Below are 16,526 nucleotides of genomic sequence, written 5' to 3' on the forward strand. Positions count from 1 at the left end.
GTTATAGTCGAGACTTTTATATTATTAGGGCAAGAGAGTTATCTCGTTACTAACCAGAATGAAACCGTGGGAGACCCAAAGCAACACGAGCTGTGAACCTCTTCTTGGGGTCGATATCTGTTCACCCAACAATGATATCCTTGAATACAGCCTCAACCCTTCCATTTAACGAATGACGAATGAGGAGTGGCCGCAACCCACCCGTTCAACGGTATATTAATGGCTGTACCCCCAAGGGTTCTCATCACTTATATGCTTTAAGAATGCAGTGATGGACTCATTATTACTAAAGTACGAGAGTTGATGCTGGAGAACAATTACTTGGACATCCACCCTTGGAAGAGCCGTTGGATCTACAGCAAGAATGATGTGTTACCACGCATATGCACTAATCAGTCTCTATTAGGCCGGTTACTACCAGTAAATAACAGGTTCTGTACAAATCCACGTAACAACCCCAAAAGAGAACACGTCCGACGGCGTATTAGCACGGGCTTCTGCATGAGCCTCTGGGCTTCTCCACCTCTAGTTTACTACAGCCTTTCCGAGGATATTACAAGTAGGAGGTACCATGACACTGTCCTCGAGATCGGCTAGTTCAATTTCTTTTAGCCTCTCCCCAGTCAATCATGATGTTGTTTGGCTTGATATCTGTATGGTTATGTCTGCGTAAAAAAAAAAAAAAAAAAAAAAAAAAAAAACCTCAATAGTACGAATGCAGCTTAGAGCTTAGAGCGTGTGGAAATTTGGTGTTGGATCGAAGTACTGAGATTTCCCAGAGTCTGTTTGTACGAGGTAGACTGGACATGAGGGTGGGGGGGGGGGGGGGGGTAAGAATGGGATTAGACATTGTAGCCACCCTAAGCATGAGTGAGAAGGTCTATATGTATATCCTAAGCGGAAACGGCGTCTATGTAACTAGTCAACTAAGTTCCATAGCCGACGAGCCGCACCCACGCGGTCTTGGCCCCACTCGCTCTCAAGGCTAGAAAACTATCTCTTCAATTCCTTCGACATGGTATTCTTACCTTGGGTCTAACTATCAATTTACGATTCCGAGGAATGCTACAACGTATTCACACAATGGAGGAAGATCTGGCTCCAGCATTCTCTGCTGCAAACTATACCAATGATGGAAGGACTCATATCCTACTCGCAGCCACTGGCTCAGTAGCCACGATAAAACTACCAAATATAGTCGCATCTTTGGGATCCCAAAACAGGTTTTCCATTCGTATCATCGTCACTAAATCTTCAGCCAATTTTCTCAATGGACAAAGTGATGAGCAGCCGAGTTTGCAGCAAATTCGGCGGATGAAAGGTGTCGAAGGCATATACCATGATGAAGATGAATGGAAGGAACCCTGGGTGCGGGGGAAAGACATCTTGCACATTGAGCTACGGAGATGGGCTCACGTCCTACTTATAGCACCACTGTCCGCAAATACTCTGGCAAAAATGACAATCGGGATGGCAGATAACTTACTACTCTCCGTTGTACGGGCGTGGGACACATCCGGCACGATCGATATCGGAAAGAAGCCCAAACCACGTATTTTTGTGGCACCTGCTATGAACACCGCGATGTGGAGAAACCCGCTGACGCGCAGGCAAGTCGAAACTCTTGAAACGAGCTGGGGCTTCCAGTCTGAAACTGAAGGCGGTTGGGTGACAGTTATCAAGCCAATGGAGAAGACCCTTGCTTGCGGTGACGTAGGGGATGGTGCCATGGAAGACTGGAGAAGGATAGTAAAAATGATTGAAGAGTATTGTGACGCCTAGCGCTCTATATTGGCACAAGTATCTCATATTATACAATCTATTAATACACACTCCACTACACACCATTATAGTCTCACATCGTCTTGCTTAAGGTCTTCACTCTGATCATTAGATCTTCTTATGGCATAATCCCCAAGAAGACCAAGGGATATAGTGCTTCCCGTAAACCAGCAGCCGTACTTAAACCACCACCAACAGTCCTTCGGATCAGTGAGCTTCACTCGCCAGATCATAGTTCCCAATGATAACATGGCACCACCACAGCTACCTACAAAGAAGACAGGTCCAGCTCCGGCCGCTACACCAGCTGCAGCAAGCAGGCTAACCTGAACTGCTGCGAGCCCCGACATCACATATTTGCTGTTATCAATATGAGCCAAAGCAATTGATTTTATCCCTGCCTTAGCATCGTCCTTGACATCCATATGAGCATATATAGTATCATAAAGTATAGTCCAGGCCACATTGCTCGCATATAGAGAGGCGCATGCGGCTAGGATGCTGGGATCGCTCAAAACTTCAACCCCCAGAGCTGGGAATCCCATCACCGCGCCCCAAGAAAAGGTTAACCCTAAAATTGCTTGAGGGTAATTTGTCACCCGCTTTGCTAGTGGATATGCTGCAACGAACAGAAGGCTTGGAGTTGCATACCAGAAGCATTCAAAAGGAAATTGAAGGAGGATCGCAAGCCCGGAAAGGAGCTGGGCACCAGTAAATACAATTGCATGCTTTGGAGTAATTGCTCTCCGTGCAATTGGCCGAAACTTGGTCCGTTCTACATGAGGATCCAAGTTCCGATCCCACAAGTCATTTATTGTACACCCTGCGCCTCGCATGACCAATGCTCCGGCGAAGAATAGACCAGAAAACCAAGCAACTTCGAGAGGAGTAGCCATTGGCATGGCCAAAGGTGCTGCAAGGAGGGTCGAAAAGAGGCAAGGGAAGTATAGATAGTAAGTGCCCGTGGGTTTGTCTAGTCGTATCAATTCTGCATATGGTACCCATTTCTTTGGAAGAGCAGCGAGAATTCCCGTTGTCGGTGGTGAATATTGCTCTGGCTTTTGACTGGCAGCTATACTGGGAGCAGAGGAATTATATCGCAAAAAGGGCTCGTAAATCTGCGGTATCCGGCTTATTCGTCGAAACTTCAATATGCTCGGTATTCTCCTATTGTGCGGCGCACGGCAGCTGGTGAAGATATGGCTGGAGACGGTCAGCCCGGCTCTAAGGTAGCCGCAGTTATTAGATAACATATTGATAAAAGAGGTAGCACCGAATCCGTCCAAACGCTCGACTTTACCGCGCGCAATTGTAGACTCCCAGCTTCGTTCGTCGCGAACCTGGAGCTGTCTTTAGCTCTTCACGGTGTTTTCGCGCCGATGAGCCGGGATAAAGAGCTCCTGCAGCATCCATCCATAACTAGCTATCACGTGACAGACTTGATTTCTACCACCTTTGTTAACCAGATGAGCTTTCAATCTCTTAAGTTGTTTAATGAAAACGACCACAAGTGGGTGAACAGCTGTTGCGACGCGACCTCTTCGGCCCAGAGCCATGCCTGGGCTACAGCTACCACGCGCGGCCTTTGAGCCCATCTCACCGGATCTCGATTTTACAGAATTGGTCGAGTCAACGCCTAATTTCGAGCCGGTAACGCGAATTCCTGCCCACGCGATTGAGGAACAAGGGATCGAGAATTTCGAGAAGCTGGTGAAACTGCATGTTATCTACTCAGGAAAGCCTCTAGTTGTAGAGGGTTATGGAAGTAAGCTGGAGAAGTGGATATTTTCCCCACGCTGGCTCAAAGATAACCATGGAAGCAAAGGCATGTTACTCCCTAATATGAGATATATCATGACAGTTAATGCGCAAATCTAACAACTTATTAGTCGAAATCGCAAGGGATCTCACGAACAAGTCAAATGTACCGCTAACTATACAGCACTACCTTTCTAGTATGGCTGGTCTCACTGACCAGTTCAACGCCACAAACTACAAGGACTCTAGTCGTCAGCGCATGTATCTGAAGGATATCGATTGCCCTCCAGTCTGGCATGAGAAACTACGATCGCTTCTTCCGCAGTTTCTTTATTATATGAATGAGTCTGTGACAGGTAAAGAGGGAGATGCGACTCCTGCTGGTGACCTGATGAGCAGCCTTCCCGAAGAAATGAGGGCAATGAACATGATGTGCTATATTGGTCATGAGGGTACCTACACTCCAGCTCATAGAGAGATGTGTGCTACTCTTGGGCATAATATCATGGTCGAAGCTTCGACCGGGGGATTGGAAGACGGAAAACCGACAAAACCTGGATCGTCCATCTGGTTCATGACTGAAAAGAAAGATCTTAAGGTTGTTTCAGAGTATTGGCTATCGACATTAGGACATGATATCGAAATTGAGGACCACTTTGCGCAAATAAATGCCTGGAAGTCTGCGCCATTCAAAACCTGGGTTGTGGAACAGAAAGTTGGCGACTTCATTCTAATCCCTCCTCTTGCTCCTCATCAGGTGTGGAATAGGGGTACTCGCACGATGAAAGTTGCATGGAACAGGACGACTGCTGAAACGCTTGATCTTGCTTTGACTGAAGCGCTACCCCGGGCTAGAATGGTCTGCAGAGACGAACAATACAAGAATAAGGCTATCATTTACTTCTCCCTCAAGAAATATTCGAGTCTCCTTGAAAAGTCAACTCCACGTGACGATTTACGATATCGCAGCCTAAAGTCCGATTTCAAACGCTTGTTTGCGTTATTCACACAGATTCTTCTATCTGAGAGCTTTTCTACTCGAATACCGGAGCCTAAAAACGTTGAGTTGGTTCCCTTCTCAAGCAATATCACTTGTTCATATTGTCGATGCAATATCTTCAACAGGTTTCTTACCTGCCCCTCGTGCATTGGTAAATTCCCAGATGGGGAAGATGACACCTATGACGTTTGCATGGACTGCTTTGTGATGGGTCGAAGTTGTGCTTGCATCTCTAAGCTGAGGTGGGTGGAACAATTTCGTTGGAAAGACCTCACCCGGGATCATGAACGCTGGAGAAACCAGATTGCCAAGTTTTCCTCAGGAAGAAGTCGTAAGGATAAGGATAATTTCCAACCCCTCTCAGTTGAGCAAGAGAAATATGAAAAGAAGACGCTGGCAGAAATATGCCAGGTGGAATTAAAACGCCGGCCGTGGACCGACATCACAAAGCCTGTCAAAGAGGATGTTGACGACGATGATGAAAACCATAGGGAATCTACTCGAAAACGTCGAAAAATAACCAAAGCCGACAAACATAAATATAGTCGATGTCACATCTGTGGACCGACATTAAATTGGAAGCTCGAGACATGTTCTCAATGCAATTTGCAATGGTGTTACGGCAGTTTATACAGAGCATTTGATATCATGCCAATGACAGTACTGGAGGTACGGAGTTGGAAATGCCCAAGGTGCGAAAGGATATGTCCATGTGCGAATTGCAAGCGCCGCGACCCAACAATTGAAGGATACGTGCCAACCGAGACCCGAATCGGCCATGATACCAAAAAGATTGCTGATGTCAGAAGTGTAGAGTCTCTGGTGGATTTTAGTCATTCCAACCTATTTTGGCTTAAGAAATCAGGCGAGCATCCTGAAACATCACAGAATAGCCGAAGAATGCAGTTGAGAATAGAAGAAGCAGAAAAGGCTAAATTGGATGAGCCTGTTCTATATAATCACGACTCTGACGGTAGTGAGATAAGAGGAGCGGAGGAACAAAATAATAACTCCAACTTTGACGAGAGTCTCATAGATCCTGCCCTTATGGACCGGGGTCATCAAACGAGTTTTGTTGTCCCACAAAATGCTATTTTCCGAGACGACGTGGCTGACCGTTACCAGCCTACGGAGGGTATCACATTTGAATACCCGGAGCCAGAACAACCAGCGGAACAGAATAAAGTTGAAGAAATTGTTGTAGACCCAAATCTCTTCCAGACTAACGGACAGGCTCTAGAGGAAGTTAATGGAGGCGAACCGGATGAAGATGAACCTGAAGATCTACCTGTTGACCCAAACCTAGACGATGGTGCTAGCGGTAGGCGAAAACGGGGAATTGAAATCGACGATGATTTTACTCTTTCTCGACGGTCAATCTCTCGTATCAACACTTCTGGATCTAGGAAGGTTGCAACAAGACGAAGTCAGCTGAATCCTATACAGTCGGATGATCTTGGTGGATCTGGCAGTGACCAAAGTGAAGGCGAAGAGGGGGCGGAAGAGCAAACTTCGCAGGCTATGTTACGCCCTCGAACTTCGAGGCCGGCTAAGAAGACTGTTAAAAAGTCGGTGGCAACCAAAGCTTCGAAGTCCAAAACTCCTAAGAAAGCTAGCGAGGTAGATGAAACTAAAGAGACAGGTGAATCAATCCCTACCGCAGAATCGCAAAACAAGTCCCCGCTGGAACCAAGGTCGGAGGTGAATGGCACTGCTAAACAGGCTGCAAAAAACAAAACCGCCAAATTACAGGCAATGGGTTGGGTGGAAGATGACGATAGCGATGGATGGACCTAACTATCACTTCTATGTTAACGTGTATTAGATATCTTACAATCAAGCAATGCAAAATTACAGATAATTGATTACAGAAGCCTAATTATTAAAGTCGGCGTAATTCTATTGGGGATTGTTCCTGCTCAAGTAGATTTGAACACGATATTTGAACAGACTACCTATGTTTCGACTATAGCCTTCCATTATCCAAGTGTACATTAGAACCTATGCAAGGTGTATCTTTTATTTCAAAGATTATTTACGCTCCTTTATATTCGTAACGAAGGCGCTCTAATTCGTTTAGATCGACTGAAACCATAGTTCTCCGAGCTGCCACGACAGTGAAGAGTACGACTATCGTATGAGAGTTAGCGACTGATAAAAAACGATACATAAGTAGAAAGGTATTACCGGCTGGCAGGACATATAGAATATGGTATGCATTGCTTGGGTCCTTCTGAAAGCGTAGAAGCCCGGAGAGTGCCATGAAGAGAGAAATGACAGCATTCACTATTACTGTGTATCGGCTAATAGGGTCTTCCTTCTCCTCTGACAGGCTGATAGAGTGCCTTCCCCTAGATTCACTTCGCGGCAGCGGCGTATATTTCATATAATAGGCAGTCCACAGAAGGGAGGCGGCACCAAGAAATGCCGAAGCCTTGTCATAGAAGACAGAATTGAACGATAATATTGTGGGTATGAAGATACAGCTGGCTATGCAGGGTATCACAGCCAATACAAGCTATAGTACCTCGTTAGCGCTCCTAGTTACCGGTGGGGATAAATTTGGATACTTATAAAACACCTGATAGAATGCATTTGCCGTCTCATTATCCTTACGCAAGGATTCAATCAAAGCCTCTTGTTCTATGCATCTGTAAGTAACTGGCTATATAGTTAGGCTGCAAGTTATAGCTAACTACATGACACGAACCTTGGTCGTCTAGTTCTGGACGTGTATCGTCATCACCGTCTGAATCTGGATACTTGAATGTCTTCCGTAGCCGTGTAGAGGCCATGATCCATGACCTACTCCTCCCTCGTCAACTGGCAGTTCCTCTCTACCAATATGTCCGTGTTTTCAAATTCAAATATACCCAACTTGGGATCTGCAAGTCGACTTCATGTGACCTGGGCTAGTTAGGTCCATATCGCCGACCTAACTCCGGCCCATTACTGATAATGCTGACTAATGCGTTCAATATAAAATCACATGACTATAGTTACATAATCAACATTCACCTTTTACGTCCAGAATGAAGAAAGTTGAGGATGCAACGACTAAACAAAGATCGAGTCAAGCAAGTCACCAGGCGACGGTGAGCGACAGCCATGAATTCCATACGGGGCCTGCGGTGCTACCGGCCCATGTTGAAGCCCAATGTTTCTCTGCGCTCGTCGACACCCGCACGCCGTACCCTCGTTGCACCCCCTCAACCAAACAGCGGTCCCTTGCTCTCACGACGAGCTGACCGAGAGCTACCCTCACTTGGCTCACACAGACGGTGGCTACGCACTATACCAATATTTCTTGCGATAATTGGCGTGTCAAGTCTCGCGATATTCAATTACCAGAAGTCTTCATCCAGTATCGTTAGCAGTACGTTGTACGCTCTGCGACACTCTCCCAAGGCCCGGGAGCTCCTTGGAGACGAGATATATTTTGCACAGCAGATACCGTGGATAAGCGGAGAGATGAACCAGCTTCATGGCCGTATCGACATTTCGTTCTGGGTCAAGGGAACTCGCGGCAAGGGAAAGATGCGATTCAAGAGCACGAGAGAGAGCAGATTAGGCTATGTACGGGTTATCCGTCACCTGTTTTTTAGGTTGTATACTTTGACTGTGAACATGACCGTACTAACATGAACCCTATACAGTTCAACACCGAAATATGGAGCCTTGAGATGGAAGATGGCACGGCTGTGCCGCTACTCAACCAGACCGAAGAAGATCCATTTAAGGGTGCAATATAAAGATCGATTGCGTTAATCCCGGACTAAGGACATATACCTCACCTCACCTCTTTTTACCCTAAGGGTTGTATAACTTATAACTTGGCATGGCGTTTGGAAAGCATGGGATAGTGGAGGCTGCTCCATTATAATTGTTTACTTTAAAATGCAGGATGTTTTTACTTGAAGAAAAAAAAAGGAAAAAGGCAAGCTAAACGCCTCGACAATCCAAGTTACATTCATGCATATCCCTGAGATTTGGAAGATGGGTTAAAAAATACACGGTTAAACGCCACTCTGAAGGGCTATTGTACAATAGTAGATAAAGAAGAATTTCATGAAACAATATAACGCTCATTCCTTAGCTGCTGCAGGCTGTGCAGCCTCGATTTTCGGCCATGGCTTCTTGATTGCGTCTTGGATCTTGACGCAGCGTCCCTTGGGACCAGCAACCCCCCCTATTAAGTCACACAGTTAGCGCACAAATTGCCCGACAAAAATGATATAAAAAGCGAACAGGCTAAACTCACCCTTAACAACAACAATGCCCTTCTCAGCGTCAACCTTCAACACCTTCAAGCTTTGCAGTGTTACCTGATGGTTTCCCATCCGTCCAGGCATCTTCTTCCCAGGGTATACTCTGGAACCACCGCCTTGAGAAGGAGCTGTAGAACCAAGAGAACGATGCGTCAAACTGACACCGTGACTTCTATCCTGACCGTGAAAACCCCATTTCTTCATAGCACCGGCAAATCCCATTCCACGGCTGTTTGACCGAACATCAACATATTGACCCTCTTGGAACCAATCGGCATTAATAACTTCTCCAATTGGTAATAGTCCAGTCTCATCCTTGACTCTGAATTCATGTATATGTCGTTTTGGCGAGACACCGTTTGCACTGAAATGACCCAGCATCGGTCTCGTCACATTTCTCTCATTCTTAAGCCCAGACCCGACCTGGACAGCACAGTATCCGTTCTTCTCAAACGTCTTGTGTGAAATGACCTGGGCGCCATCTAATTGGAGAACAGTACAGGGAGTCCGCACGCCTGTCTCGGGGTCGTAGATGGCCGTCATTCCTTTCTTGATAGCGAGGGCCCCTGTTCGAAGAGGGAGGGTGGCAGCTTTTCGCAGATGAGCTGCAATAGGATGTGATGAGAGAATCGGCACGTCTGGATCGAGCGGTTTAAGGCTGACTTTGGGGGGATACATAGGTTTGATGCCAAAGGACCGTATGGCCGTGGTCACGGTGATTCTGGACGGACTGCTGCATAGCTGTGAGGATGTGACGGGCGCAAACAATTGCTGCAGGGAGCTTCGAGGTAGCCGCGGCGGCATCTTGTCTTCGATATCCTTCTCAAGTCTCCTCGATCAACTCGACGGTGCTGGCGCTTTTCGTCGCTATCCAAAAAATTAGTTTCAATCAACGATCAAAAAACGAAATTCGACATTTAGTTAGGCTTCGCGCCAAGCTTTTTCCTCCCGAGCTTAACGCCAAGACAAAACTTCCCTCTTGACTTTTTTTCGATATCTCGAGCAACAGACAGGAGGAACAGATGCCTTGGACGCAGCAAGCCCATAGCTAATTAAACAAAAGATGATATCGTCGCGCGGGTTGGCCGGAGGGCCGGCCAGACAGCTGCTTTCGGCAGCCTTCAGATCACCACAACTATCCCGACCGTCGCCGGCATGGATAGGCCTCCGCCAAAGCTCGCGCATGCTACAGCGACACCAGCAGTCAACAATATCAACAATATCCCCCCTTAGATATATCCGCCCTCAGTTCTCAAGAAGACCACATACGCGCCGACAATTCACTCGCGCGAACTCTACAAACACCGACCCGTCTGCAAAACCCTCGTTTTCCCAGCGCATGCGCACGCTTTCCCGCGAATACGGCTGGGCAGCTGTAGGAGTCTACTTCTTCCTATCAGCGTTGGATTTCCCGTTCTGCTTTGCTGCTGTGCGGCTGCTAGGCGTTGACCGCATAGGACACTACGAGCATATTATTGTGGGATCCGTGAAGGATGCAATAGCGAAGATATGGCCTAGCAAAGAGAGGGATGCGCGCCCTCGATCCGAAGACGAGAATGAGATAGGCATTGCGGATGATATCGAAGAGGCGCAAAAGGCTGTTAAAGGAGAAGCCAGTACGTTATTCTATCTGGTCGTTGGTTTTGTTGGGCAGTTATGATGATCGGCTACTAATCTGCTTGTATAGGTATATGGACACAACTGGCGCTTGCATACGCCATACACAAGAGCTTCATCTTCTTCAGAGTGCCACTTACCGCAGCTGTGACGCCCAAGATCGTCAAGACTCTGCGACGCTGGGGCTGGAATATTGGTAAACGGAAATCCAAGAACTGATTCCAGGCTGCCATATAGCTCTGCCTACTCGATTAATATTTCTCATCTCTGTATACGCACCTCTCTCTTTATATCTTGCATTTGATAGACTTATTCCCAGCGAAAACCCCCTCTGTATTTATACTTATATTTACTTCTTACTTGATTGACTGGATAAGACAGAAATCGTTCAAGGGCATGTTCACTCATTCCATTTATAGTTCTCTGGTTTGTTCGTGTACAGCTATTTAGCGAAATTCATACCAAACGGTGATGAAGCGTCTATAGGGTCCATCCAAGCCAGCAAAAACGCAAGCAAGCAAACGTTATCACATAAGCCTTCCCGAATGATCAAAGAAACAACAGAGGTAGAAAAAAAGGGGGGAAGCAGGACATTACTTCCTACATGAAAAGGGGAAAGCAGAAGAAAAACGGGAAACCCACGACTCAGTCATTACCGGCTAAAAAGCAGAGCAAGAAAAGAAATTAAAGAGGAAAAGAAAAAAAGGAAAAGAAATAAATATGCAGATGAGACGAGGAAAAGGAAGAAAAAAAGGGAAAAGATTTTTGGATTGTACAGTAAAGGAATGGCAGCTTTTGGATAAGAAGAAAGTAAGAACAGTAGAATAAAAGGAGAGGCATGGACAGAGAGAAAGAATTAGTCGATGCGAAGGAAAAAGGCCGTGAAGCCGGGGGTGTTATTATCTTTCTTTTAGCGTGCACATGACACATGAGCCATAACGGGTCATTAGAGTACCTCTTCAGGCGGAATGGAGCGAGAAAGAAAGAGACCAGGTGGTGGTAGATGAGAGGGGGTAGGGAAAAGAATTGAGGATATAATTCTAGGTCTGAGGGGTATTTGATTTTCTATCAAGCTCCTTTTGGACTTAATTGAAGTGTCCCAGGCGTGGTATTGTTCAGGAGAGTCCATTCGCAGGTATAGGTTGCGAAGAAGGATGGACGAATATTTGGCTGAAGGGCGGGTCGGGAGTTAGATGGTGTGTATCAGGCGGGACGTAGACTCCTTCTGCTTTGCGGACGATCTCCTTTAGAGAGCGTGTAATGACTCCCGCACGGATGACGAGGTCGCGCAAAGACTGGGTATCAAAGGCGAAGCGTTGCTGGCTATCATGGGTTGGTAGAGAGGCGGTTGAGTTACCGTTGTGAAGCTCTCGGAGATGGTGGATGTTGTCCAGGACCGACCTTGCTCTGACGGAGGATTCTCTGCGCAGCTTCTTGGAAGAAGGGAAAGTAGCGTTGATATTGGTGCCTGGACCTGAGTTTTCTTTCCCGGGAAGAGGACAGGACTGCTTGCTTGGGCTTTCGTTGCTGTTCTGCTTGGTGGCCATGGGCATGGGCTCGGGAGAAGATTCCAGGCCAAAATTGCCTGAGTCGAATGTTGTGGCTGAGGAGGACCTTTGGCGCTGATGCCTGCTGCATCCATTTGAACGTGGTTGGTCATCGTCTTCCTCAAGAGTTGCAAGGTTTATTATACCCTGAGCCTCTTTCCATAATTCTGCAGATGGGCCCTCCATGATATGCAGTGCTTTAGCCTGGACCTGGAGTCGCTTTAGTTCCTCGACAAGGACGGTGAGTTCCTGGACCAGGCCGTATTGGCCGTGTACACTCTCTTGTCGGTCCAATATAGCCTGGGGAACCTTCATGCTGCTGGCAGAGCATTTACCGTTGGCCAGGGAGCCCGGGAGTGGCTGGTCATCCGAGTCCTCGAAATCAAAGTCACCATCCCAGTCTTCGCTGGGACCCTTGTTACCCAGGCCCCAGGTGCCGAACTTGAGAGGGAAACCGGTGTCCTTTTGCGCCGTTGACTCCTTAGTTGCGATTGGTACACTCTGGCTTCTGAGATGGAGAGTGTTGGGAGCGCTGCGCGCTGTTGACCGTCCTCCCCGTAGATCGACCAGATTCTTCTCTTGAGCGGTCTTTGGACGATAACCAGAGCTGTCGCCGTCCTTTGTGGGCTTCTGCTGCTCTGACCAGTCAAAAACACTCATGCGCGAGCCCGCTTCCGATGCCTTTGACAGGGTGATGGCTGATCTGGAGTGGGGAGGAGAGTTAAGCGCCGTGGGGAAATCATCGTCGTCATCTTCCTCATCGCCCGACGTTTCAGCGAAGAAGCGCAGTTTCTCTGCGCTGTCAGCTGAGGGAGTGGCAAGGTAGCTGGACTTCCGGCTAGTTCGCTGTGATGGACCGGTGATGACGGTCTTTGGAGATGGCGACATTCTACGGACGGCAGCCTCTGAAGATGAGGCGTGTCTTAGGCTGCCGTTGCCGTGGCCAAGGGGGTTGAGTACGACCAGGTCCGACCTCTTTCGAACCGACGAGACGACCGAGGAGGACAAGTGTAGTTCATCTGGATAGCACTGTTGCTGCTGTTGCTGTTGTTTTGGGGTGACGTCTGGTTTGTCGAAGATGGTATCTATCCTGGGCCCGCGGGGAGTAGATGTAGACTTGTTGCTACTTGTTGCGCGTGTTGGGTAGGAGTCAAAGATGGTGTCGCTGTGGCAGTCAGTCTCGTCTTCCTCTCCGGACGAGAAGATACGGGTATCATTATCTGAGCCGGGAACAGTTGAAGCTGGGTCAGAGGCAGTGACAGAGAGCCGCTGGTCTCGGTCTCGTGTGCTGCCGTAGATCTTCTGTTCGGCAGATGACTGTCTGGAGCCAGAGGCCGAGGATGGCGCGGACCGTCTCTCGTTTAGGACCTCATTGCGAAGGTCGTGGAACTGTGGCAAATGCCGTAGACGAGGCTTAACCTTTGCGACCGTCGTCTTGGGGGATACGGGCTCTAGAGGGTCTTCTGATTGGTCGACGGGAATGTTATCATCGTCGTTATTATTGAAGTGATCATCAGGATCGTGAGGGTTATTGTGTAGATGTAGATGCTGCTGCTGCTGTTGTTGTTGGTGTTGATAGTGGGAAGTGGCCGGCCGCTGGAATATATCTGGGTCAGTGATGTTCTTCCTCCGCCGCGATCGCATGGAGTTCCCGCTCAGTCGTTCACTCTTGCTGGTCCGGATTTCGCTGTCTGAATGAGGGTTGCGTTTCAGGTCGAGGGAGGCACGCTGTCTCCGCTGCAGCTTAGCTATTGACTCTTCCCAGGGCTGAGTAGGGTCGTCTGCCGCAAACGGGGGCAGCGGTGCTGACGATGAGAGTAATCGAGCGGCGTCTGCGTCTGCGTCTGCGTCTGCGTCTGCATCTGCATCTGCATCAACTTCCGCTTCCGCCTCTGTTTCTGAGTCCTCCTCTTTCTTTGAGCTCAACATACGGGAGACTTGAGCCCGCGCGCCTCCAGGAACGGGTCTGCCCCAGGAAATGCGGTCCGAAGATTGTTGGCGCTGGTGTAGCTGTTGTCGCTGCTGGTCTGACGACCGGAAACTAGAGCTAAAGCGAGGGAGTTGGGCGGGATCCTGGGGTTTGATGGCAGCGGCCGAGACGAGGGTGGGCACGACATCAGGCTCGAGTAGGAGGTGGAGCTGCTGCTGCGAGCGCTCCCGCCTCTGTCTGACCGAGGAGGACCGCCGTCGAGTGCGGATGGAGGAGAAATTGGAGGCAATTCCACGAAAGTAAGGGCGCCAAACGGGTTCCCCATGGGGTTGTGGCTGGGACTGGGACTGGGGGGGAGACGCCAGGGGAGAAGACAGAGAGTGAGGCCGTATCAGGTCGGCGTCCAGGACATTGGACTCGGTAGCAGAGCGGTGCCTCATGGCCGCGGCGGCGCTGCGCTGGTGGCTGGTGGCCGGACGGCGGATGATGGAGTTTGAGCGGCGCGGCCTCGAGGCGGAGGAGGCAGGGTCGTAGCCGTGGCCGTAGCCGTAGCCGCAGCCGCAGCCGGGCGGGCAGTCTGGAAGAAAGTCGCGCTGGGAGGTTGAGCGCTTGACGAGCTTGTTTGGCGGGATGGAGGCGCGGTTCTGGAGATGCTGTTTCTGGGGGAAGAAAGGGGCGGTCGAGCCGCTGACGGAGGGCGACTGGGGCCGCGAGGAGCTGGCGGCGGAGCTGGAGCCGTAGACGGAGGAGGTGATGGTGGACAGGCGGCGCACCCAGGACGAGGAAGGCCTCGCAGCAGCCGCAGCACCAGCACCAGCACCAGCACCAGCACCAGCACCAGCACCAGCACCAGCACCAGCAGCAGAGGAGGAAGACGAGGGATCGAGGGAGCCAGGCAGCTGCTCGGGCTCGATCTCGACATCGCGGGCCAGGACGGTCTGGTCGTTCTCCCGCCGCGGCCGCAGGAGGATCTTCTCGTCGGAGCGCTGGATGAGGGCGTCCAGCTTTGCGGCGGGCGAGAGCCCTGCGTCCAGGGGCAAGCTGCGCGAGCTGGGCGGGCTCTGCGGCTGGCCGTCGGTGTCTTTGCAGTCTGGCAGCGGCGAGAAGGGCGACAAGGGCGAGAGAGGCGAGAGAGGCGAAGGTAAGGGCAGCGGGAGCTCAGCAGGCTGGCCGGCGAAGAAGGAGGCTCGCTGGTACGCCAGCGTCGAGGGGCGTCTGTTGGCGGTGCTGGCGTCGGGGCGGCCCAGGGCGAGGCCAGCGGGAGCGATGCCAATTGTGCCCGCCGCACACAGCTGCAGCAGTTAGCAGGGAGAAGAGGCAACGGGGTGTAGATGTTGGATGCTGTAGATGGTGTAGATGGTGTAGATGGTGTAGATGTTGTACGATATTGGATGTTGTAGGGTGTAGAATGGAGGGTGTAGCGAAAAAAAGAGGCTGGAAGACTCACTGCAGGCACAAACTCCATCACGACGAGCCCAGACGAGCCGAAGAAGAAGAAGCAGAAGAAGAAGAAGAAGAAAAGAAAATACAAGAAGAAAAGAAGAAGAAGAAGAAGAAGAAGAGAAGGCGAGGACGGGCGAGACTGAGCATCCGGCAGCGCTCGTTACGTCGGAGTCATCGTGGTGGCTGGCAGAGCGGGAGCTGGCGGCGACATCGACAGCGACGGCGAGGTCGAAGAAGCAGTCGAAGAAGCAGTCGACGACGACGGCGATGGTGATGATAAACAAACCGCAGCAGCAGCAACAATAACAATAACAAACACCAGGAAGGAAAAGCGACGGCGAGACGAGCTGGCGCAACCTTGCTCGAGGCCGCAGGGATGGCGGACGTTGGCCTCTCTCTCTCTTTTTTTTTTTTCTTATTTTTTTCTTATTTTTTAATTATCTTTCTCTCCCTCTCTCTCTCTACGACTCCATCAGGAAGAAACGGCCGGACTCGAGACGGAGGAAGAAGAGGAGGAAGGGATTGGAGGCAAGCGAGCTGAGATCTGAAGAGCCCGAGATGAGCGGCGGCTCAAGGAGGGTTTCTGGCCTGGTGGAGCAGCGGCAGCAGGACGAAGAGACGGCGAGGACGAGAGCACGAAGAGACGGGCGACAGCGAGGACGGCGAGGGCGCAAGAAACAGGCCAGGACAAACCAGCAGCGGGCAAGGGAATAACAGAAAAAGTTGGATCTTGACTAGCCGGCGCCTTGGAAGACGTGGATCTCCCTAGGGCTGCCTGGTTACAGATACGGAGGAGCTGTGGAGGTCTGGCGTTGACGCTGCGAATACGGCGGTGATATTGGATGTTTTGATATTATTATTGATATCTGGTAGGCGAGCCTTCGAAAGGGGTTGACGATGATGTTGATACGGGCTGACAGCGGCCACACAGACAGACAGACGGACGGACAGACCGAGAGACAGACAGCTACAACAGCCAGACGAGATGCCGATGATACTCTCTGCAAGTCCAAGTCCGTGATGGTGATTATGATGATGATGATGATAAAACAAAAAAAAAAAAAAAAAAAAAAAAAAAAAAAAAAAAGGACCGCCTGAGACGAGACGGGATGCTCGACCTTCCCCCCTTTCGTTGCTTTTTCCAGCTTGCTTCTTCCTCCTTCTTTGGCGCCAGAGCGAAA

The 16,526-nt window shown here is 49.7% G+C and overlaps 7 protein-coding genes across 7 annotated transcripts; 4 read left to right on the forward strand and 3 right to left on the reverse strand.

Moving 5' to 3' along the window:
- Positions 1-1,083: 1,083 nt before the first annotated feature.
- On the forward strand, positions 1,084-1,782 carry ARB_02650 (uncharacterized protein; the record flags this gene model as incomplete). The annotated part of the gene is made up of 1 exon (XM_003011082.1): positions 1,084-1,782. One exon carries the CDS (start codon positions 1,084-1,086, stop codon positions 1,780-1,782), a length of 699 nt encoding a protein of 232 aa, XP_003011128.1.
- Positions 1,783-1,847: 65 nt separating this feature from the next.
- ARB_02651 (UbiA prenyltransferase family protein) lies at positions 1,848-3,195 on the reverse strand (the record flags this gene model as incomplete). Its single annotated transcript, XM_003011083.1, has 2 exons — positions 1,848-3,076; positions 3,123-3,195. 2 exons carry the CDS (start codon positions 3,193-3,195, stop codon positions 1,848-1,850), a joined length of 1,302 nt encoding a protein of 433 aa, XP_003011129.1.
- A 141-nt stretch (positions 3,196-3,336) lies between these two features.
- ARB_02652 (uncharacterized protein) lies at positions 3,337-6,337 on the forward strand (the record flags this gene model as incomplete). Its single annotated transcript, XM_003011084.1, has 2 exons — positions 3,337-3,607; positions 3,672-6,337. The coding sequence occupies 2 exons, from the start codon at positions 3,337-3,339 to the stop codon at positions 6,335-6,337; spliced, it is 2,937 nt and encodes a 978-aa protein (XP_003011130.1).
- Positions 6,338-7,684: 1,347 nt separating this feature from the next.
- ARB_02653 (uncharacterized protein) lies at positions 7,685-8,292 on the forward strand (the record flags this gene model as incomplete). Its single annotated transcript, XM_003011085.1, has 2 exons — positions 7,685-8,116; positions 8,146-8,292. 2 exons carry the CDS (start codon positions 7,685-7,687, stop codon positions 8,290-8,292), a joined length of 579 nt encoding a protein of 192 aa, XP_003011131.1.
- Positions 8,293-8,625: 333 nt separating this feature from the next.
- ARB_02654 (uncharacterized protein) lies at positions 8,626-9,612 on the reverse strand (the record flags this gene model as incomplete). Its single annotated transcript, XM_003011086.1, has 2 exons — positions 8,626-8,729; positions 8,802-9,612. The coding sequence occupies 2 exons, from the start codon at positions 9,610-9,612 to the stop codon at positions 8,626-8,628; spliced, it is 915 nt and encodes a 304-aa protein (XP_003011132.1).
- Positions 9,613-9,991: 379 nt separating this feature from the next.
- ARB_02655 (uncharacterized protein) lies at positions 9,992-10,644 on the forward strand (the record flags this gene model as incomplete). The annotated part of the gene is made up of 2 exons (XM_003011087.1): positions 9,992-10,424; positions 10,496-10,644. 2 exons carry the CDS (start codon positions 9,992-9,994, stop codon positions 10,642-10,644), a joined length of 582 nt encoding a protein of 193 aa, XP_003011133.1.
- Positions 10,645-11,540: 896 nt separating this feature from the next.
- ARB_02656 (uncharacterized protein) lies at positions 11,541-15,492 on the reverse strand (the record flags this gene model as incomplete). The annotated part of the gene is made up of 2 exons (XM_003011088.1): positions 11,541-15,194; positions 15,388-15,492. The coding sequence occupies 2 exons, from the start codon at positions 15,490-15,492 to the stop codon at positions 11,541-11,543; spliced, it is 3,759 nt and encodes a 1,252-aa protein (XP_003011134.1).
- Between the last annotated feature and the right edge of the window lie 1,034 nt (positions 15,493-16,526).

This window comes from Trichophyton benhamiae, assembly GCF_000151125.1.
Source record: "Trichophyton benhamiae CBS 112371 chromosome Unknown contig01462.26, whole genome shotgun sequence".
Classification (NCBI taxonomy): Eukaryota; Fungi; Ascomycota; class Eurotiomycetes; order Onygenales; family Arthrodermataceae; genus Trichophyton; species Trichophyton benhamiae.